The sequence below is a fragment of the Curcuma longa genome, unplaced genomic scaffold (assembly GCF_044706935.1).
Source record: "Curcuma longa cultivar G26 ecotype Majalengka, Jawa Barat unplaced genomic scaffold, ITB_CL_G26_1.1 contig_17752, whole genome shotgun sequence".
NCBI lineage: Eukaryota > Viridiplantae > Streptophyta > Magnoliopsida > Zingiberales > Zingiberaceae > Curcuma > Curcuma longa.
Window position 1 is genome coordinate 74,104 of NW_027430657.1, and position 17,032 is coordinate 91,135.

Sequence of the window (17,032 nt, forward strand, 5' to 3'; positions counted from 1 at the left end):
AAACTCTACTTTTTTTCAAGTCTTTAAACTTCTTCCTTATGCAAAATTCTAACTTGAACATCGAAATGACTTGTCGGGATCCATTTCGACATCATTCTAAGTCTCTTTTTGTGTGTTTTTTAGGTTTCTTCATCTTTCTAGACAACTATCTTCGAAGAGCATATACATTAGCAATTCGTGAACCGATAACTTGATCATCCACGATATATCAACCGGAACTGTCCTGAAAGAAAAGCTATAAGTTTCATACATATGTGGACTTCTTTTGATGAAGCTCGCAAATCAAATATTTACTTCTTTACAAATCTTTCAGTTCTTATTTTGGGTCCATGTAAAACCATGGTATCCCATCAAATAGTTGGGTTTTCGATTTTGGGTGCTAGACCCAACAAGACCTATTGGGATCGACCTTAGAGTCGCAAATGAAAACTCATAGTCCTCTATTTATATTTCCTACCAATTTGGCTTCATCTTCTTCACTCTTATCTCTTGTGGAAGAAAAAAAAAAGGTGAGATGATTCCTCAACTTTTTGCAATGGATAACTATGTTTATTATTGTATGTACTTAACTAATCATAATATTATTTTGATAGATCGATAAGTGGTGGGACTGGGAGCATAATATTGAAATTTAACTTTGTAGTTTTGTATGATAATATTGTTTAAACAAAAAAGAGAGAGATAATATGCGATTCCAAATCCATGGATCTAATTAATACAGTGACATGCGTCTGATTATCACAGGCCAGGACAGAATAGGATTCCACCAACTGATTGATTTCATCTGAATTAGTCATAAATTACACACTTAATTTGACGAATTAAAAAAAAAAAGGGATGTTTGTGCTCAAATTCCTTGCCTAGTTTTAACTCCATCCCTTATCCTGTCACTAATTAGCTGCTTTACGTTAAGATTCCAACGAGTTGTCGCCATTAATTTCATTCACGGGCTAAACAATTCAACAACAGGACAAAAGTTAAAGAGAATGATCTTGATCTTGATCTTTTTTTATACAAGGGGACATTGAATCATTTCGTTCATGTATTTACTCATTTATTTATTTAAAGGATGTGGTCAAATTCTCTTATGATTTATACAAGTGTTGTGCAATGATTTCAGCAGCACTTGAATGGAGATAGATGCATAGTGTCCATTCAATCATGGGAAGTGTATTGTGTGTTGTAAAGTCTTCATCATGATCAATTGTAATTTTTTAATTTATAATTTTAAAATCGATCGTGTGAGACTAATAGATGATAGATTTCATTTTTGACTAAAATCTATTAAAAAGTCAAGAACAAATTGAAAAGTTAGTGATAAAGGAATTTCATTTTGAAATTTCTGTGTAAAAGTTTAATTTTTATGATTTAAATTTATGATCTCAATATAACATAATAATAATTTTATCCTTATGTCAAAAATTTTAATGAAAAAAATGATAGTTATTTAAATTCATGATCTCAATATCACATAATAATAATAATCAAAATTTTAATAGAGATTATTTATTTGATATATATATTTAAAAATAATTTTTATGGTCTAATTAATTTTGAATACGATTTAAATTTTGGATATCGTCTTAGGATATCTTTTTTTCAGTGTGATTGATGACATAAGAGATCTGATGGTGATTGACATGTCATGTGAAATAACACAATCGAATATATTTGTCATTAAAGAGATTTAAATTCTGATCTTGTTGCTCTTTATCACTGTAGTTAATAGTATGTGTATTGGATGGAAGTAGAGGAAAAGGCAATTATATCATTTTTTTTTAGAAAAAAAAATTAATGGAAAGAAAAAAAAAGGTTGTTGTTTTATTGTCACATTTATGATTAAATCCCTCAACTTGTTTCTTTTTCGCTTGAGTCCTTAATTGTGCAGTAGTGGCGGAACTTGTCTGCCACACCCTGCGGCACTGACACGAGCATAGTGAAGGCATTTAAATCTCCGACCACTGGCAGGAACAAGCAGTAGATCTCGCTCGCCACCGGCCCCATGTGCGCCGGGCGCCCGCCGCCGAAGTCCACCTCCTCCAGCCCCAGCTTCGTCCACGGCGAGATCACGAGGCTGGCCGACAGGTCCGGCTGCGCCCGCCGCTGCTCCAGCAGATCCACCACCGAGCGCACGTGGTCGTCGTCGACGGCGTCCTTGGCCGCCTGCACCAGCCTGACCCCGAAGCGGGCGCCGGAGGCGGCCAACTCCGCCGCCGAAGTCTCCGCGCAAGCCAGCACAAACGCGTTGCCGTAGTACCCGGCGGGGAGCTCCGGCGTCAGCCGCCGGCGGACGTTGACGGAGAAGAGGAGCTTGACTCGGAGCGCCGGCGGCGGGTCCAGCGCCCGGACCCACGCGCGCCACACGTGCCACGCGAGGGCCTCGAAGGAGGTGCACTTGAGCAGCGGCACGCACTGCTTCTTGAGGTGCAGGATTTGAGCGGCCGTGAAGGTGATCGAAACAGGGGATAGCGGCTGAGAAAGGAGGAATTGCGCGAGGTCGTCGTGTTCCTGCGCCGGCCTTGTGAACTCGGAGTGGGGGAAGTCGATCCGCGGTGGCTCCCGGGGCTTCAAGAGGCCGCGGCCGTGGAAGGCGGCGACGGGGAGGACGGCGCCGCCGCTGGGCTTGGCGGTGAGCAGGGCCCACGCGTGCAGGAATTGCGCCGTCCCAACGGCGTCGCAGAGGCAGTGGTTGAACGCGGTGCAGAGGACCATGCCGCCGCAACTCAAATGCGTCACCTGACGCACAATTCAGAACCAAAATTGTTAATTGAGTGCGGCATCATCACGGACAAGCGGATTGAAACAGGGGAGGAGGGAGATCGTGACCTGAACCACGAGCGGCGGGACATCGAGAAAGGACTCGGCCGGCTGTCGGTACAGGAGCTTCCTCCACGACTGGTGGGGCCGGGCGGAGGCGCGGAGGAACTCGTCGGCGGTGAATTCGGCGTAAGCCTCGGCGAGCACCGCGCCCTGGGCATTGCACTCGATCTCCAGCTTCTCGCCCGCCGGGCTGCGGACGAGGCGACCGGCGAGGGGGTAGTACTCGACGAGGGCCTTGGCCAGGGAGGCGGCGAGGGCGGCGCCGGGGACGGAGCGGCGGTAGACGTAGAGGTACTTGATGGAGAAGCGGAGGAAGGGCTGGTCGTCTAGGTTGGAGAGGTAGAGGGAGTGGCAGGGCGTGGGGTTGCAGGGGCGGACCAAGAGGGGCGGGTTGAGGTAGTAGCAGTCTGGAACCTCCATGTCTTAGATAGATAGATAGAGTAGCGGTGGCGGCGGCGACGGCGGCGGCGGTGGCGGCGGTGGCGGCGGCGGTATATATATAGAATTTAGAAAGGGATATATGGAGAATAAAGAGGAGAGAATGAGAACGAGGCGCGTGGGGGAAGTGGAAGATGATGGCTGGTGAAAGCGAGCGGGATTAATGGCGATATCTAGATAGCTAGATAGATAGATAGGCTCGTCTCCAACGGGACCACCAACCAACAAATTAGTATCTCTTCTTTTAATTTTTATATTTATTTTTTAACCCTATAAATTAATTTAAACTATTAATTAATTTTAAAAATGATGTTAATTACTTTATTAATTATTCTAAATGTATCCTACCCCTCTTTAATTTGAGTTATATAATTATAAAACATTTATTTTTTAAATTAATTAATAAATTAAAATTTATACTGAAATAACTAGCCAAACTTAATTAGCAAGTATATAGATCTCGAGTTTATATTAAATGACCTAATAATTCCTTGAGTGTCTATATTATTATTTTTTTCTAATTTTGAATTGGATAAAATTATTAAATATTTTTATTTAAAAATACTTGATAGCTATTAGTTAATTGGAATAACATCCTAACATCTATTCGTCATAAGACACTTTTATAATGAAGCATTTTAGAACATAATTTAACTAGGATAAGGTTGATTATTGTTCGCGAACTTCTTCATTCATTGACTTTCGATAACTAATAAACATTCTGTTTACCTTTATCATCCAATTAGGATAGTGTTTCTCGATTAGATCGAGTTAAGATACTTTCAACAAGGAATAACTACCTAAACACATATTTTAAAACACATATTCTCATTTATTTACATGAGTAGAATCTCTATTATTGTGGAGATTTAATAGTTTAACTCCCCCACTTAATCATTTATACATAAGAAATCATTGTTCATGAGATAGTCTTAAGCATTCAATTTAAGATTACTTATCACTATACCAACTAACTACCGAAAGCATTCCGATAATTTTATATGTTTGTGCAAAGTATAAATTGTTAAATTCTATATGGAGAATACAAAGTAGCCACTAACTAACCCATTTTCAACTCCATAATTTAATTAGTTAATTAGCAAAAGTGAGGGATTAATATAATTAATGATGCACAGTCACTTGCAATCTCAAACTTCTCTCCCAATATCATAATTATAATCAAACTCATGTTTATCTTATTTTTTTAAAATAAAATAATATAAATGTGGAAAAGAATTATGAAACTAAACAAGTATTTGTCTCTTTTTTCAAAAAAGAAAAAAAAATGCTTGATTATTTTTTTATATTATTTTCCCATGAATTGAAGTTGCACTTCATTCATTTTCATCCCTATTGTATTCTATTTTTAATTGTCAATATTTTCTAGCAACTAAAAGTTGTTGGAGTGTAAACCCATCATGGATTAATTGTCAATATTTTAATGGGCTACTTGCTAAATTTACAAGATTTCTTTAGCGGATCGTACGGTGGGACAATACAGGAGACACCGAACTTCTACGTGCTTTACAGGAACCCCTGCCACGTGTTGATGCTAGATGCTACACAGAAGCTAGAAAAAATCTCGTGCGGTTGCGAAAAAGGAAAATATGTTTTGCAAAAAAACACATCTGACTAAAAGAAATTACACATAGAGACCTGTTTTGTGTGAAAGCGGAGGCCCCATTCAGCAAGGGAATCTTTTATATGCCCCCCTTTTGATCTACATAATTACAAAACAAGGACTTATTACTTTGACGGAAAATTGCAAAATTAGGAAAGTTGTGAAGGTTCGGTATCTCCGTCTGATTCCTTCTCTTCGCGTCCCCTTCTTCTCCCAAATCGGGATTTGGGGGGTTGAAAGGCGATCGTTTCTGCGTCTGTTTGAGGTAATTACCTTTTCTTTTCTTCGATTTACTGTATCGCCTTTCAGTTTTGTATATGCTTTCCTCCCTAATAATCAGGAAATTTACAAATAAAAAAAGATCATCTTTCCTTCTTGATTAATAGAAAGATTTGGCATTTTTCGGTATTGATCAAGGAATAAGCGTCCCTAGTGAATTCTGCCAATTTTTTTTTCACCGAAGGTTCGATGATCTGGTTATGATAGATGACTTTACGAGATTTGAATTTTGCGCACTAGATTATTTGCTCAGACCTGTTGTCCCTGAAGACGTATTTGTCTGAGTTGCTGTAGTCCTGATGATCACTTAGCTCGAGGGAAGGAATCTCTTGTTTCTCGTGTTTGTGTTATCTTCCTTTGTAATTTTCGACCGGTTGCAATCTGTTGAACTGATCGAAGACAAGTTAAACAAATATATCTGTTTTGTTGCTTGTATATAGGACGATAAAGTTTCTTTAGTTTTTGTGGTGATGTACCTCATTTCATGTGGCCAACTGAAAGAAAATTAGATAAAGCTTTGGGTTTGCGTCATGGATATGGAGTCTATTTATTTTGTGTACTAATGACTAATTTTGCGTGAGCAATAAAAAGTTCAAAATGGGTAGAAATAAGAATGACCTTGTATGACTTCAATGCTGTCTGATTGTAAAGTTAATTGTTATTTTTTGCAAACTTTTGTTTTTCTTTTCTAAATTTGAATTTGACTATCTGAAGATAGGATGATGTATTTGAAGATGTAATTTTCAGACTGTTTGACTAGTGCTTTATAGATGCTGAGGTTTAGACATGAATTCTATCTTTGTTATAGCACCAACTATCAGCATACGCATTTTTTTTGCACATGGGATCCATCAATAGCTGTATGACATGTTAGATATGATTGTCCACATTCTCCAATTCTTGTTTAAGCCTTATTTTAGAGTTTAACATCATTGGTGCATGCTGTTGATGTCTTGAATTGGTGGACTATCTTGAATTCAATTTATAATTCGTCCTTGGCTTCTGCAGTTCTGTGTAATATTCATGATGTTTTAGTGGTTTGGTGCCGCTTCTCTGTCCTAGGTTTTTATTTTGGTATAGTGTAAGCCAGCCTACTCCATCTATTCTACCCTGACTCTTTTATATCTGAGGTAAGGTTTTCTTATATCCATTTTCTCCCCCTCTCCTACTATATCCCTATCTATATTGAAGACTGTAATATATTCTACTTCTGAATATGCTCATTGGGTAGGCTTTTGGTGCTGCTCTTCATCATTATAAAAAAAAAAAAAAAGAAACTTGATTTTGCAATTGGGGCATGTGCCTCTAGCTCTGTTGTTTGCATTTTTTGCAAAACACCTTGCCTCTCCCCTTAATACCTTTTTTACTTCATAAATCAGATTCAATTGCTTATGCCTTCCGTAGTGACGTTCATTATATTTTCTTTCCTAAACTATCTCTAGATCACAATCAAACTGTTGGTTCAGGTGCCATGGTTATTTTCCCCTCAAAGCTGGTAGACACCACGCCATATAATTCTGCATTTTTTTTTCTAGCTGGGTTTTGGTGGATTGAGTGCCTGCAAGTAGACAATGTGGCTAACCAACTTACTAAAGCTGAAAGTTCTATGATATACTTAATTATCATTCCATTTATTTGTCATTCACTCATTGATTTATTTTCGTTTCAATTGCTGATTCTTACACATGTGATGTTTTCGATTCCTTCTATTTTTATTTAGCATATGTCGATTTACAGGATGTTGGTTGGTGAGTTGGTCCTTCAAGCAAGTGAGGAATTTGGCATCATAGAAACATAAGAAATTTCAAAGTATAGTTTGCTGCCATAATTCTGATTTCAAAATTTGATGAAAAAGATGGGAGAGACCTCTACCGTTTCTCTTGACCAGGGAATGGTAAATGGAGGTTTCAGGATGGAAGATGAATCACACCGCTTGTACATGTCAAGTTGGTACTTTAGTAAGGAAGAGATTGAAAAAAACTCTCCTTCAAGGAAAGATGGGATTGATTTTATCAAGGAATCAAAACTTCGGATGTTATACTGTTCATTCCTTAAGGATATTGGCTTCAGGCTTGGATTGTATGTATTTTTTCCTGTTTCCTAGTCTCTTATATATATATGTATATATTGACTCTAACTCCAGTATCCTTCATGGTTTTCTTATACGCTTACTGCATTTGTGAAGACAGCTTATACGCTTGCATGCACAAAACAATTTATCGTGGTATCTCTTGCTTCATTGTACTTACTACTGAGTGTTAACAATTAAGATCATTCAAGATATCAGAGTACTTTTACCATAACATGCTTCTTGTTTTAATGAGTTTACCAAGTATTAACCATAGTTATGCCAGAGTCTTCTTGAATAAGAATTGTCTTATTAATTATCTAAGCCTTAATTTATGAACGAGCCCCAACCACTCTCTCCAGATGCTTAACTCTAAGTTATTGGTCGTTGCATTATCTAAGCCTTTTTATGAACGAGCCTTAATTTGTTAGTGGGCTTGTATCACAATCATCATCAATTCAGAGTTGTCATCATCAATTCAGAGTTGTACTCATCACGGTGAAATGTTGAACTTATAGTGACACTAGATTGAGGATAAAAGATTTCTTCTTTCAAGGAATCCACCAAGAAGAGAGAGAGAAGATAACTATATAGTTTATGGAGGAATCCACCTTCAAAAGGATGAAGAAGAAATCCATCTTACTTAAGAACCACAAAAATAATCTTCAAAAGAAAATATAATCTAATTTATTACATTGAAAGTATCATGATTCAAAAGATTTACAATGAGACTTCTGTAGACTAGATAAATTTGGAGGGTAAGTACAAGAGTAAATGGTCTCACGAAATTTCTGTCTTTCCATCCCAAGTACCCATGTTCACATAGTAAAATTCCCAAGTATCAAAATAAACATTCTTGCATGCTTGCAGTCCCTTTTATGTCTCTTTTTATTGTTTGACTATCATGAAGTAGCTTAAGCATGCTATTAGAGACATTGCTCCAGGTCTCATGATGACTTCTAAAATCTGATAGGTTGAAGTAGTTTGAGTGTGTTATTAGATGGGTTGTTCTAGTTCCTATTTTGACTCTGACAATTGTATAGGTTGAAGAGTCAAGTGATTTGGAGAGTCTAGTGTTAGATGGTCAAATGGTCATAAAGTCTATAAGTCACATAGGTAGTCCCTGCGTCATTCTCCCCGGTTAAAATGAACTCATCTTTAAGATTGCATCTTTATTCAATAATAAGTTTGACACTCTTAAAAAAAGGCATCTTGAATTAATAATTATTGAAAAAGGTCATCTTAGCATACTTTCTAAATGCCATCAAAATAGGGATCATCTTGATAAAGTTTTCTGAATGCTTCTATAGGGACAATTATTCCAACACAACCTAAGTAACTTAGGTAGTAAGTACACTTCTATATATATATATATATATATATATATATATATATATATATATATATATATATATATATATATATATATATATATATATATATATATCAAATTGAGGATATTCTAGGTGCACCCATATAATACACATTTACAGGTTAGTTCATAGCATGTATAAATAGAAGGGGGTACCTATGGTTGTTCATTGGAATAGTTCTTACAACTTTAAATCTCACCATTTTCACTTGCATATTAGCAAACAAAGAATGTCTTTACTCTTCACCAAGATCATTGGCCACTTGATTTAAACACCTTCTTAGTGCTTAACGACAAAAGTATAAACTTAATATAACATTTTTAAATATTTTCTTAAGTGGTTTATAATAAATTGAAATGTAGTAGGCAATACAATGTATCATAAAGCTCTTTGGGTTTTGAACATCTTTTCTTAGTTTATACACTAAATGAATTTATTTATTTATTGTGATTCTTTCTCTTTTTTTCTCTTTGATTTTTTTCCAAATTGATATGAATCCTATCAATTAGGATCCATCGATACCTAAGTCTTTTAAATGTTAGATACTAATACTCATATTGACAATTCTAGTGTCCTTGCCCCCGGGGCATAGCTGAGTTGGTTACGACGGAGCAGACTTGCAGAAGAGGGCAAGGGTTCGAATCTCGGCGAAGCCGAGCATACCCTCTTCCATTGTGACCAACTGCAGTTTCTCGATTTACCTCCTTACAGATGATCGTAGGGCCGTTGGGGTGACGGATTCTACCTTTTTGCAGAAGACAATTCTAGTGTCCTTACCACTGCAATAGCACTTGTTAAAGTACCAAAACAAGCATTTTTTACATGGTTGCATGTAAATATATTTCTATTGATTCTTTTCAATTTTTTACTATCATGGAATAGCTTGGGCACACTATTCAGGTGTTGCTCCAATTGTCATGTCAACTCCTACTATTGGATAGATTCACAAATTGAGTGATAAGAAGGATATGGTGTCGGGTTGTTAGAAAGTCTAGAAGTCACATCAGTACCTCCCCTGCCACAACACATAAATTTGTAATCAACAACCTCCGAGGCCCAATCTGTTCTCCATCATCACATGCAACTTTTCTAATTCAAACACCTCAACATGCCTAAACTGAGGCATGTTGTGATACCACCTGTGACAATCCATTTTAACACAATCAATCCACTTAGAGAAATGACTCACTAATTTGATCGATCCAACTAAGTTCATCTAAGCCTTACCTACCTTTTATTAATCTACAACCTCACATGTGAGACTAAATTGATATGTCAGTTAAACATTTGTTATTTGGCTTCCAAACTGTAGATAGCAGTTTTCCCTCAGACGCTAGAGAAAGTGTTTATAGTAGGGTATTCTAGTGCAGTTATAGGTGTATATTGGGTATAAGAGTCAGAGTAAAAACATACAAACATATTAGAAATGTTTTCTTGATGATTTTCTACTGCTCAAACATAGAATCCTTTATGCTTACATGATGACATATTGCACTCATTTTAGTGTGAGAATACTATCCTAGCACGCAAGTGACAACTGACAATTACTGCCTTATAAGTTTCTGTAGTATTGCATCCATTTTTTTCCTTGCACTCTTTTAGTCTATAAATGTTATTGATCATTAGATTTTAGTTGTTACCTTTTTGGAGATGATTATGTTGAGCTTTGGAAATACGTCATTATCTCATAATTCATGCTACTGTTTCCACATATCTAAGGCCTAGATAACATTGACTTATGCAGACCACAAGTTACCATTGCCACAGCCATTGTATATTGCCATCGCTTCTATCTTCACCAATCCCATGCCAAGAATGATTGGCAGGTTTGTCTTCTCATCCCAATCTCTCTCTGTGTTGCATCCACTTAAAACATGATGTTTGTATAAATTATACTAAGTGTTCATTATTGAATATAAAGATTAAGGGACTGATTGACATATTTTATATAACTACCATCATTATTATCTTTGAACTTTGCAACTTAATTCTACTAGAGAAGTTTATTGGTTGCCCAAACAAACAGAACTGGGCTAAGGAAGTAAGTAAAGATACCTCCATTAGTTTTTTATATGGATTGATTTCTGAAATAATAAGGTTATTATGTTTGACTATTCCTTTTTTGACAACTGTTAATCACCTCTTTCGTGTTGCAGCTTTTGTTTTTATTTTCTCTTATATTTGTTTTATTGCTCACATTCACCCCAATTCTACTTCTCCGATCTATCTGACTGTGTTAGGGACTTGGGACCAAAGGGTTTATTGTGCTGAAGGATTTTAATTAATTTTGTTTGTCCTTTTTAGTTTTGTAAGATATGTTCTATTGACAGCCACTAGAACAACAAGAACCACAAGTTAGACCTTGTTTGGTTTGTGAAAGTTTTTCTATTTTCAGTTTACAATAATATTTTAAAAATAAAAGAAAACTATTATATTAGAAAGAAATAAAGTATAGATATTTTTCACACAATTCACTTCAAATAAATTTAAATATGTCAAAATAATCAATGCTAAATGTCTATTTTACTTTTTTTTTAGCTTTTAAGTTTTATGTTTTAAAAAGTAAAAAATAAAAATAGAAAAAATTTGCTAAACTTTCTTATTCTGTTGTCCGTTGGATGTTTCATGCAACCTTCTCCAAACTCCATTATACCTCCAAGTCATTAAGCATTGATACTCTCGATGATGATGAAGGGGAGCCTTGGCGCAACGGTAAGGTTGCTGCCATGTGACCTAGAGGTCACGGGTTCAAATCCTGGAAACAGCCTCTTGCCAAAGGCAAGGTAAGGCTGCGTACAATGGATCCTTTCCCCGGACCCCGCATGGCGGGAGCTTCGTGCACCGGGCTGCCCTTTACTCTCGATGATGATCCCCTTCAACTCAGTAGGCTCAACCTATGTCAACATACTCATTACATGTGGCATCAACACTCCTCCTGGCTCAATCAGACCTCAACACCTCACCTCCTGTTGTGGTGACCTTGATGCTTAGCAGCCTACACCCGACATCCTTAGTGCTTGATAACCCAAGCACCTTCATCAATCTCCAACTTGCAACCCGAGTACTTAGCCTCCCGAATATCTATCTAGCTTGACAACCCATGATGACTCAGCATCCCAAGTTACCCCCTCTATTTGACACCCTACCCAAGTGCTCTAGGCAGCTCGGCTTCTCGAGACCCCCAAGCGGCTCGACTTCTTGAGTCCCCTAGGCAGCTCGGCTTCCCGAGTCCCCTAGGCGTCTCGACTTCTTGAGTCCCCTAGACAACTTGACTTGTAGAGTCCATCCAGGTGTCCCGACCATCCAGGTCCCTCCTACGACTCGACCCTCCATAGTGCCCTACATGACTCAACACCTAAGCTTCGTACTTAACCCTCCCCTCTAAGCATCGTGGGTTTTCTCAAACTCCTTATGATGGGTTTAGCTTCTGACCACAAGCCTAAGCTCGTCCTTGGGTGTAGCCTTAACAAGAAAGGGGGTTGTGGTAGGGTGTGGTCTAGACAGACGCTGACCATCACCGGTCAAAACCTCCTTGCAAATTGTAGGAATACAACTAGGTGTGGTACATACTAGTACAACACGACATGGTGCCGACAAACCCCAACCATTACTGGTTAGAGCCTCCTCAGAGTTTGTATTAATACAGCTCATGATCCCTAGGGTCCAATAACCCTAGAGCTCCTTACCTTGGTCATATAAAAAGGGTAAAGTTAGTGGTGGTAGGGAGCCTCTCTCATTCTTTTTAGTTTTTCTCTCTCTCTTCATTCCATCTTCTCTTTCAAGCTCTCTCTCAGAGACTAACTTAAGCATCGGAGAGGGCTTGCCGAACATCTCTGGCGCCCTTTAATGCGCGTTGATGTATGCAGGTCCATCCACATTACTAGAAGAAGCTTTATCATCAGCATTTAGCAAGGAGTCTAAGTTTGGACGCATCAAGCGTGTTGCTTTGGCCACGCCAAATCATCATCCACACTTAACCTCGTAGAGTCACGAGCTTCAAGAGCTCCATGTGTCTTCTGCTAAATTATTATATAATTTAACACACATATCAAACACAAATGAAAAGCTAACTTAATTTTTTTGCTCAAACATTAAAATGCATAGGCGAACCTGACCACTTAGGGCACAATAGATTTTGTAAGTGTTTGAGAGGACTTAAAATTGAATACATTTGCTAGGATTTGCTATTATTTTAAACTAAATTGAGGGTAGTGTTGAGGAACAAATTGTAAATAGATAAATGTTAATGTAAAGTGACAATGAGGTAATACATATGGACTACCAAAGGAAAACTAACCTTCCCCCAAATATTTCCTAATATTTTACCTTCTTTTTCATTGATGTTGATGAGAATGGAGTTCGACTCAATTAGTAATTCAAAAGTCAAGGTTGTCTCAAATATTATGATGCCAAGTAGGTGGTAGAGGCAATATGTACAAGATACTCTAGCTAGCCTCAACGGCATTGCTCATTTTGATGAGGATGTGGAAGCACTCACCTAGCTAGAAAAGCAATACTATCTGATGCATGTAAGAATAGATGTGGTGTAATCTGGCAGGTTGGCTTGGGGATAGCAAGCCAACAATAATGAAGGAGGTGCAACACAGGCTGTTGAGGATTAGTTTGGATTATGAGTTAGACTTTCAGCTTCTTTGTGTTCTCTAAATCTTAAAGTGATGAAGACTGCAACACCTCAGTTTAGTCCTGCATAGGACCAAGCACTGACCTTGCAGAGTTTAACCATCATGAAATTCTCTTCTAGCTTCTCTGCTATTTTGGCTACTGCAATAGTGGCCTGCCAATGTTATGGGTGGATAAAATAGGTTGGGAGAACATATATTTAGTTTTTTTTTAATGTTGTTATCCAGAAATCATTTTTTCCAATATAGTAAATTCAGTTGATTAAATTATTTTATTTATCATATCATCATCACTTGATAACATAGAGGTCTATGCAGATCATTAACACATTATATATCTTAGGATAGAATTGATGAAAGTTCTTATGTATAGTGGGATTGTAACTTGTGTAGAGATAAAGGAATAAACAGGGCAGAGTTTTAGTCACCGTAGAGAGCAAACATTTTAATAAGCCATTAAAACTTGGGTTCAATCTTTGTTTATGGTTGAAGGTCCTGTTTTGGCATTCCAGATAGGTCAGCTAAGGATGATTATCTTCTCAGTCTTACCCCATCTGCTACTTTATGGTTGATCAGTGTATCCTCCACAGAGTTGGGTATGTGACTGAAGAATTCCAGCCACCTAAAAAGACATTTCAAAGAGGAGCAGAGATGTATACAAGTTGAGTGGATCAAACATCCATTCAAAAAGAGAAAATAAACAATGTTACACTTAATTTTGAAGAATTGCATAAACAACAGAAACACTTCTTGCCTATCTAAAGTATATGTAATACTTAGGTTCCTCCGGCATTGTTTAATGCCGCCCAGTTAGTCATCCAGATCGTATGGATCTTAGTATGTCTCAATACAAAACCAAAGTAAAACTTTTTTTGCCAACTTAGTAGTCTACACAACCACAGGTATCCTTCCAAGGTTGTCATTTTTTTCCAAGGTTGTCTTCTTTTCTTTCTATCAGATATTGACTTTTTCCCAGATTATACCAATTTCTGGGCTCTTCTTGGATTTTATAGTCTTCTCTGAAATGTTTTGCAGATTGTGAAGCTATCAAAAAATCTTATTTGCTACTCTAATTCTGCTATATTGCACATGTTGCATTTTGGAAATCAAGTTACCTTATATGCACAGCAGATATCTTGCAACTGTAGGGAGAATATGACAAACTTGATGGCTCCATCTTTATAATAAATTTTCATGTAAGTAAACAATGTATATTACACCTTGCACTGGATTTGACAACATATGGGCCTGCCAAATGGCAGAATTCTCTTAATTTCTTTAGTGCTTGCCAGTGAGAAATCATGCTGCTATAGCTTGTGAACTGTGGACCAATACCTATGTGGTGAGGCATCTAAGCCACATGTGGAAGGTCAATAGATTGATTTGTTAGCAGTGCAACTACTGTGCAAGTTATTCTATACTTTTAAGACTACATTGATTTGGCAACATATGGACCTGCCAAATGGCAGAATTCTCTTAATTTCTTTAGTGCTTGCCAGTGAGAATCATGCTGCTATAGCTTGTGAACTGTGGACCAATACCTATGTGGTGAGGCATCTAAGCCACATGTGGAAGGTCAATAGATTGATTTGTTAGTAGTGCAACTGCTGTGCAAGTTATTCTACACTTTTAAGACTACATTGATTTGCACCTAAAATGTTGTGCTCGCAAATAAATTCACTCTTCTGAAAAAAAAAAATTCCTTATCACGGGTTTATTGTCGTCATTATTTCAGACAATTGCAACTGTGTGCATGTTTCTTGCCTCCAAAGTAGAAGAGACGCCATGTCGGTTGGACAAGATTGTGGTCATGGCATATGAGACAATCCATAAAAGAGACCCTACTGCTGCATCTAGAATAAGGCAGAAGGTACAATAAAGTTCTGTACACGGACATAAATTCTAGTTGACAGAGTACACATGGAGTAGTTACCTTATCATTCATATAAAGGACTAGTGCAATACTATAATATAATACTTTTATTATTGTTTCTTTGTGATTTCAACTACAAAGACGTGGCCCAGAACACTATTCGACAGTAACCGTAATTCTCATATTATTTTTTATCTGGATTCACAATCAAAGTGCTGATTTGTCTCTTATTTGTTAAAGGTTATGTTTGAGAAGCAAAAGAATTTTATTTTGATCGGAGAAAGAGTGCTCCTATCCACAATTCGGTTTGATTTTAATGTGCTCCATCCCTACAAGCCACTTGTTGATGCTCTCAAGAAACTCGGGATTACTCAAAGAGAAGTTAGACAAACTGCATGGAACTATGTGAATGATTGGTATATAATTTATACTGCCCAAATCACCCATGACTGATATATTTTGTTGTATCACTGTTAACTTGATTGATAATTACTTGATATAATGGTATTCATAGGCTTTGGACTACATTGAATGTGCAATATAAGCCCCACTACATAGCAGCTGGTTCCCTTTTTCTTGCTGCTAAACTTCACAATGTAAAGCTTCCTTCAGAGAGGGGTTATGTCTGGTGGCATGAATTTGATATCATTCCTCGCCAATTGGAAGGTTAGATATCCTGCAATGCAGATTGTTTAGCATTTGGACATTGCTAGTCCTAATGTACCTAAAACTGCAGGGGTGATTCAGGAAATGAGGCAGCTTTTGGAATGTAACCGAGTATCAACTTCACTTGGAAACCCAGTTCAAGCTCCTGTAGTAACCAACGAGAAGCTCTCATGCAGTCCCGATTCTGTTCTAAAAAGTGCAGGCATCTTGAGAAGCAGCTCGAGTCAAGATTCTGATGCAGATCTTAACAGTCATAAACCCATTGATTCAAATTGTCAGACCTCTGTCTCAAGTGCAGTGACAGAACAGATTTCAATGGAGCACCATACCACTGGCCCTCAGAGACAGGTGTCTGGCTCCAAGATTTTAATGGGCGCTGTGGACCATAATCAGCCCTTAGTGGATCGACCTGAAATGACAAAAAGTGAACTCAGAGAGAATAGGTTTTGTGAAATTGATAAAGATCGCATCAGAGCAACTCTTAAGAAAAGAAAGAGGGAAAGAAAAATGAATCACTTGGTTAGGACTGTCATTGATTCAAGTGAAGATGCATGGATTGAGAGAGAACTGGAAGTTGGAATAGTTTCAGTGTCTGGTTCTGCTGCAAAGAAACTATTGTTGCATAATCTATAGAGATCACTGTGATATACTACTTATCAGCTGCTGGAATCCATAGAAGAAACAGGTCGAACTGGTTGGGATAAAATTTACACTACATTTTTTAAATACCATTTTCGTACAGAAGAAGGAAATCTTTGACGACTTCCCTCTTTTTATTGTACCTGGTTACGGGGACTCTGAAGCATTACCGGCATACAGTCCCTGCAGCTGAGGAGAAATATCTGTGTGCATATAAATTATGGTGTTCCAGAGTTCATGTCTGTAACTTTGAGCATGTACATGCAATTGCTTTTGGAAAAATTGATTACTAGTTATTTTTGCATATATCTTAAAGTTCCTTTTTCAGTTGATAGAAATAGATCTATTTGAGACATCATAATTTGCGTTGTTTAGTAAAATGTGAAATCCGTCATCCCAGCGGCCTCACACGGTCGGTTTCACAACCACCTATGAGGAGGTAAATTAGAGAAATTATAGTTGGTCACTACGGAGGAGGGCATTGTCTCGGCTTCGTTGAGATTCGACTTTCGTCAACTTCAATAAGTTTGTCCCGCACAACTCAACTCAATCATGTTCCCGGAACAATCACAATTTGCGTTCTTACAACTTGTACTTGTGGAAGAGAAAGGTATG

The 17,032-nt window shown here is 37.7% G+C and overlaps 2 protein-coding genes across 3 annotated transcripts; one reads left to right on the top strand and one right to left on the bottom strand.

Annotated features, from left to right (window-relative positions):
• Nucleotides 1-1,817: 1,817 nt before the first annotated feature.
• Nucleotides 1,818-3,318, bottom strand: LOC141816673 (alcohol acyltransferase 9-like). Its single transcript, XM_074704413.1, has 2 exons — nt 2,827-3,318; nt 1,818-2,736 (listed from the first exon to the last, which is right to left on the bottom strand). The coding sequence occupies exons 1-2, from the start codon at nt 3,238-3,240 to the stop codon at nt 1,849-1,851; spliced, it is 1,302 nt and encodes a 433-aa protein (XP_074560514.1). The 5' UTR covers nt 3,241-3,318; the 3' UTR covers nt 1,818-1,848.
• A 1,685-nt stretch (nt 3,319-5,003) lies between these two features.
• On the top strand, nt 5,004-16,709 carry LOC141816672 (cyclin-T1-2-like). 2 transcript variants are annotated; one of them, XM_074704411.1, is made up of 7 exons: nt 5,004-5,144; nt 6,896-7,237; nt 10,344-10,425; nt 14,975-15,109; nt 15,353-15,528; nt 15,627-15,778; nt 15,849-16,709. In XM_074704411.1, the coding sequence occupies exons 2-7, from the start codon at nt 7,005-7,007 to the stop codon at nt 16,409-16,411; spliced, it is 1,341 nt and encodes a 446-aa protein (XP_074560512.1). In that variant the 5' UTR covers nt 5,004-5,144; nt 6,896-7,004; the 3' UTR covers nt 16,412-16,709. The 2 variants fall into 2 exon arrangements, with proteins under 2 accessions (XP_074560512.1, XP_074560513.1); XM_074704412.1 differs by having other exon boundaries at nt 5,030-5,144; nt 6,879-7,237.
• The last annotated feature ends 323 nt before the right edge of the window (nt 16,710-17,032 follow it).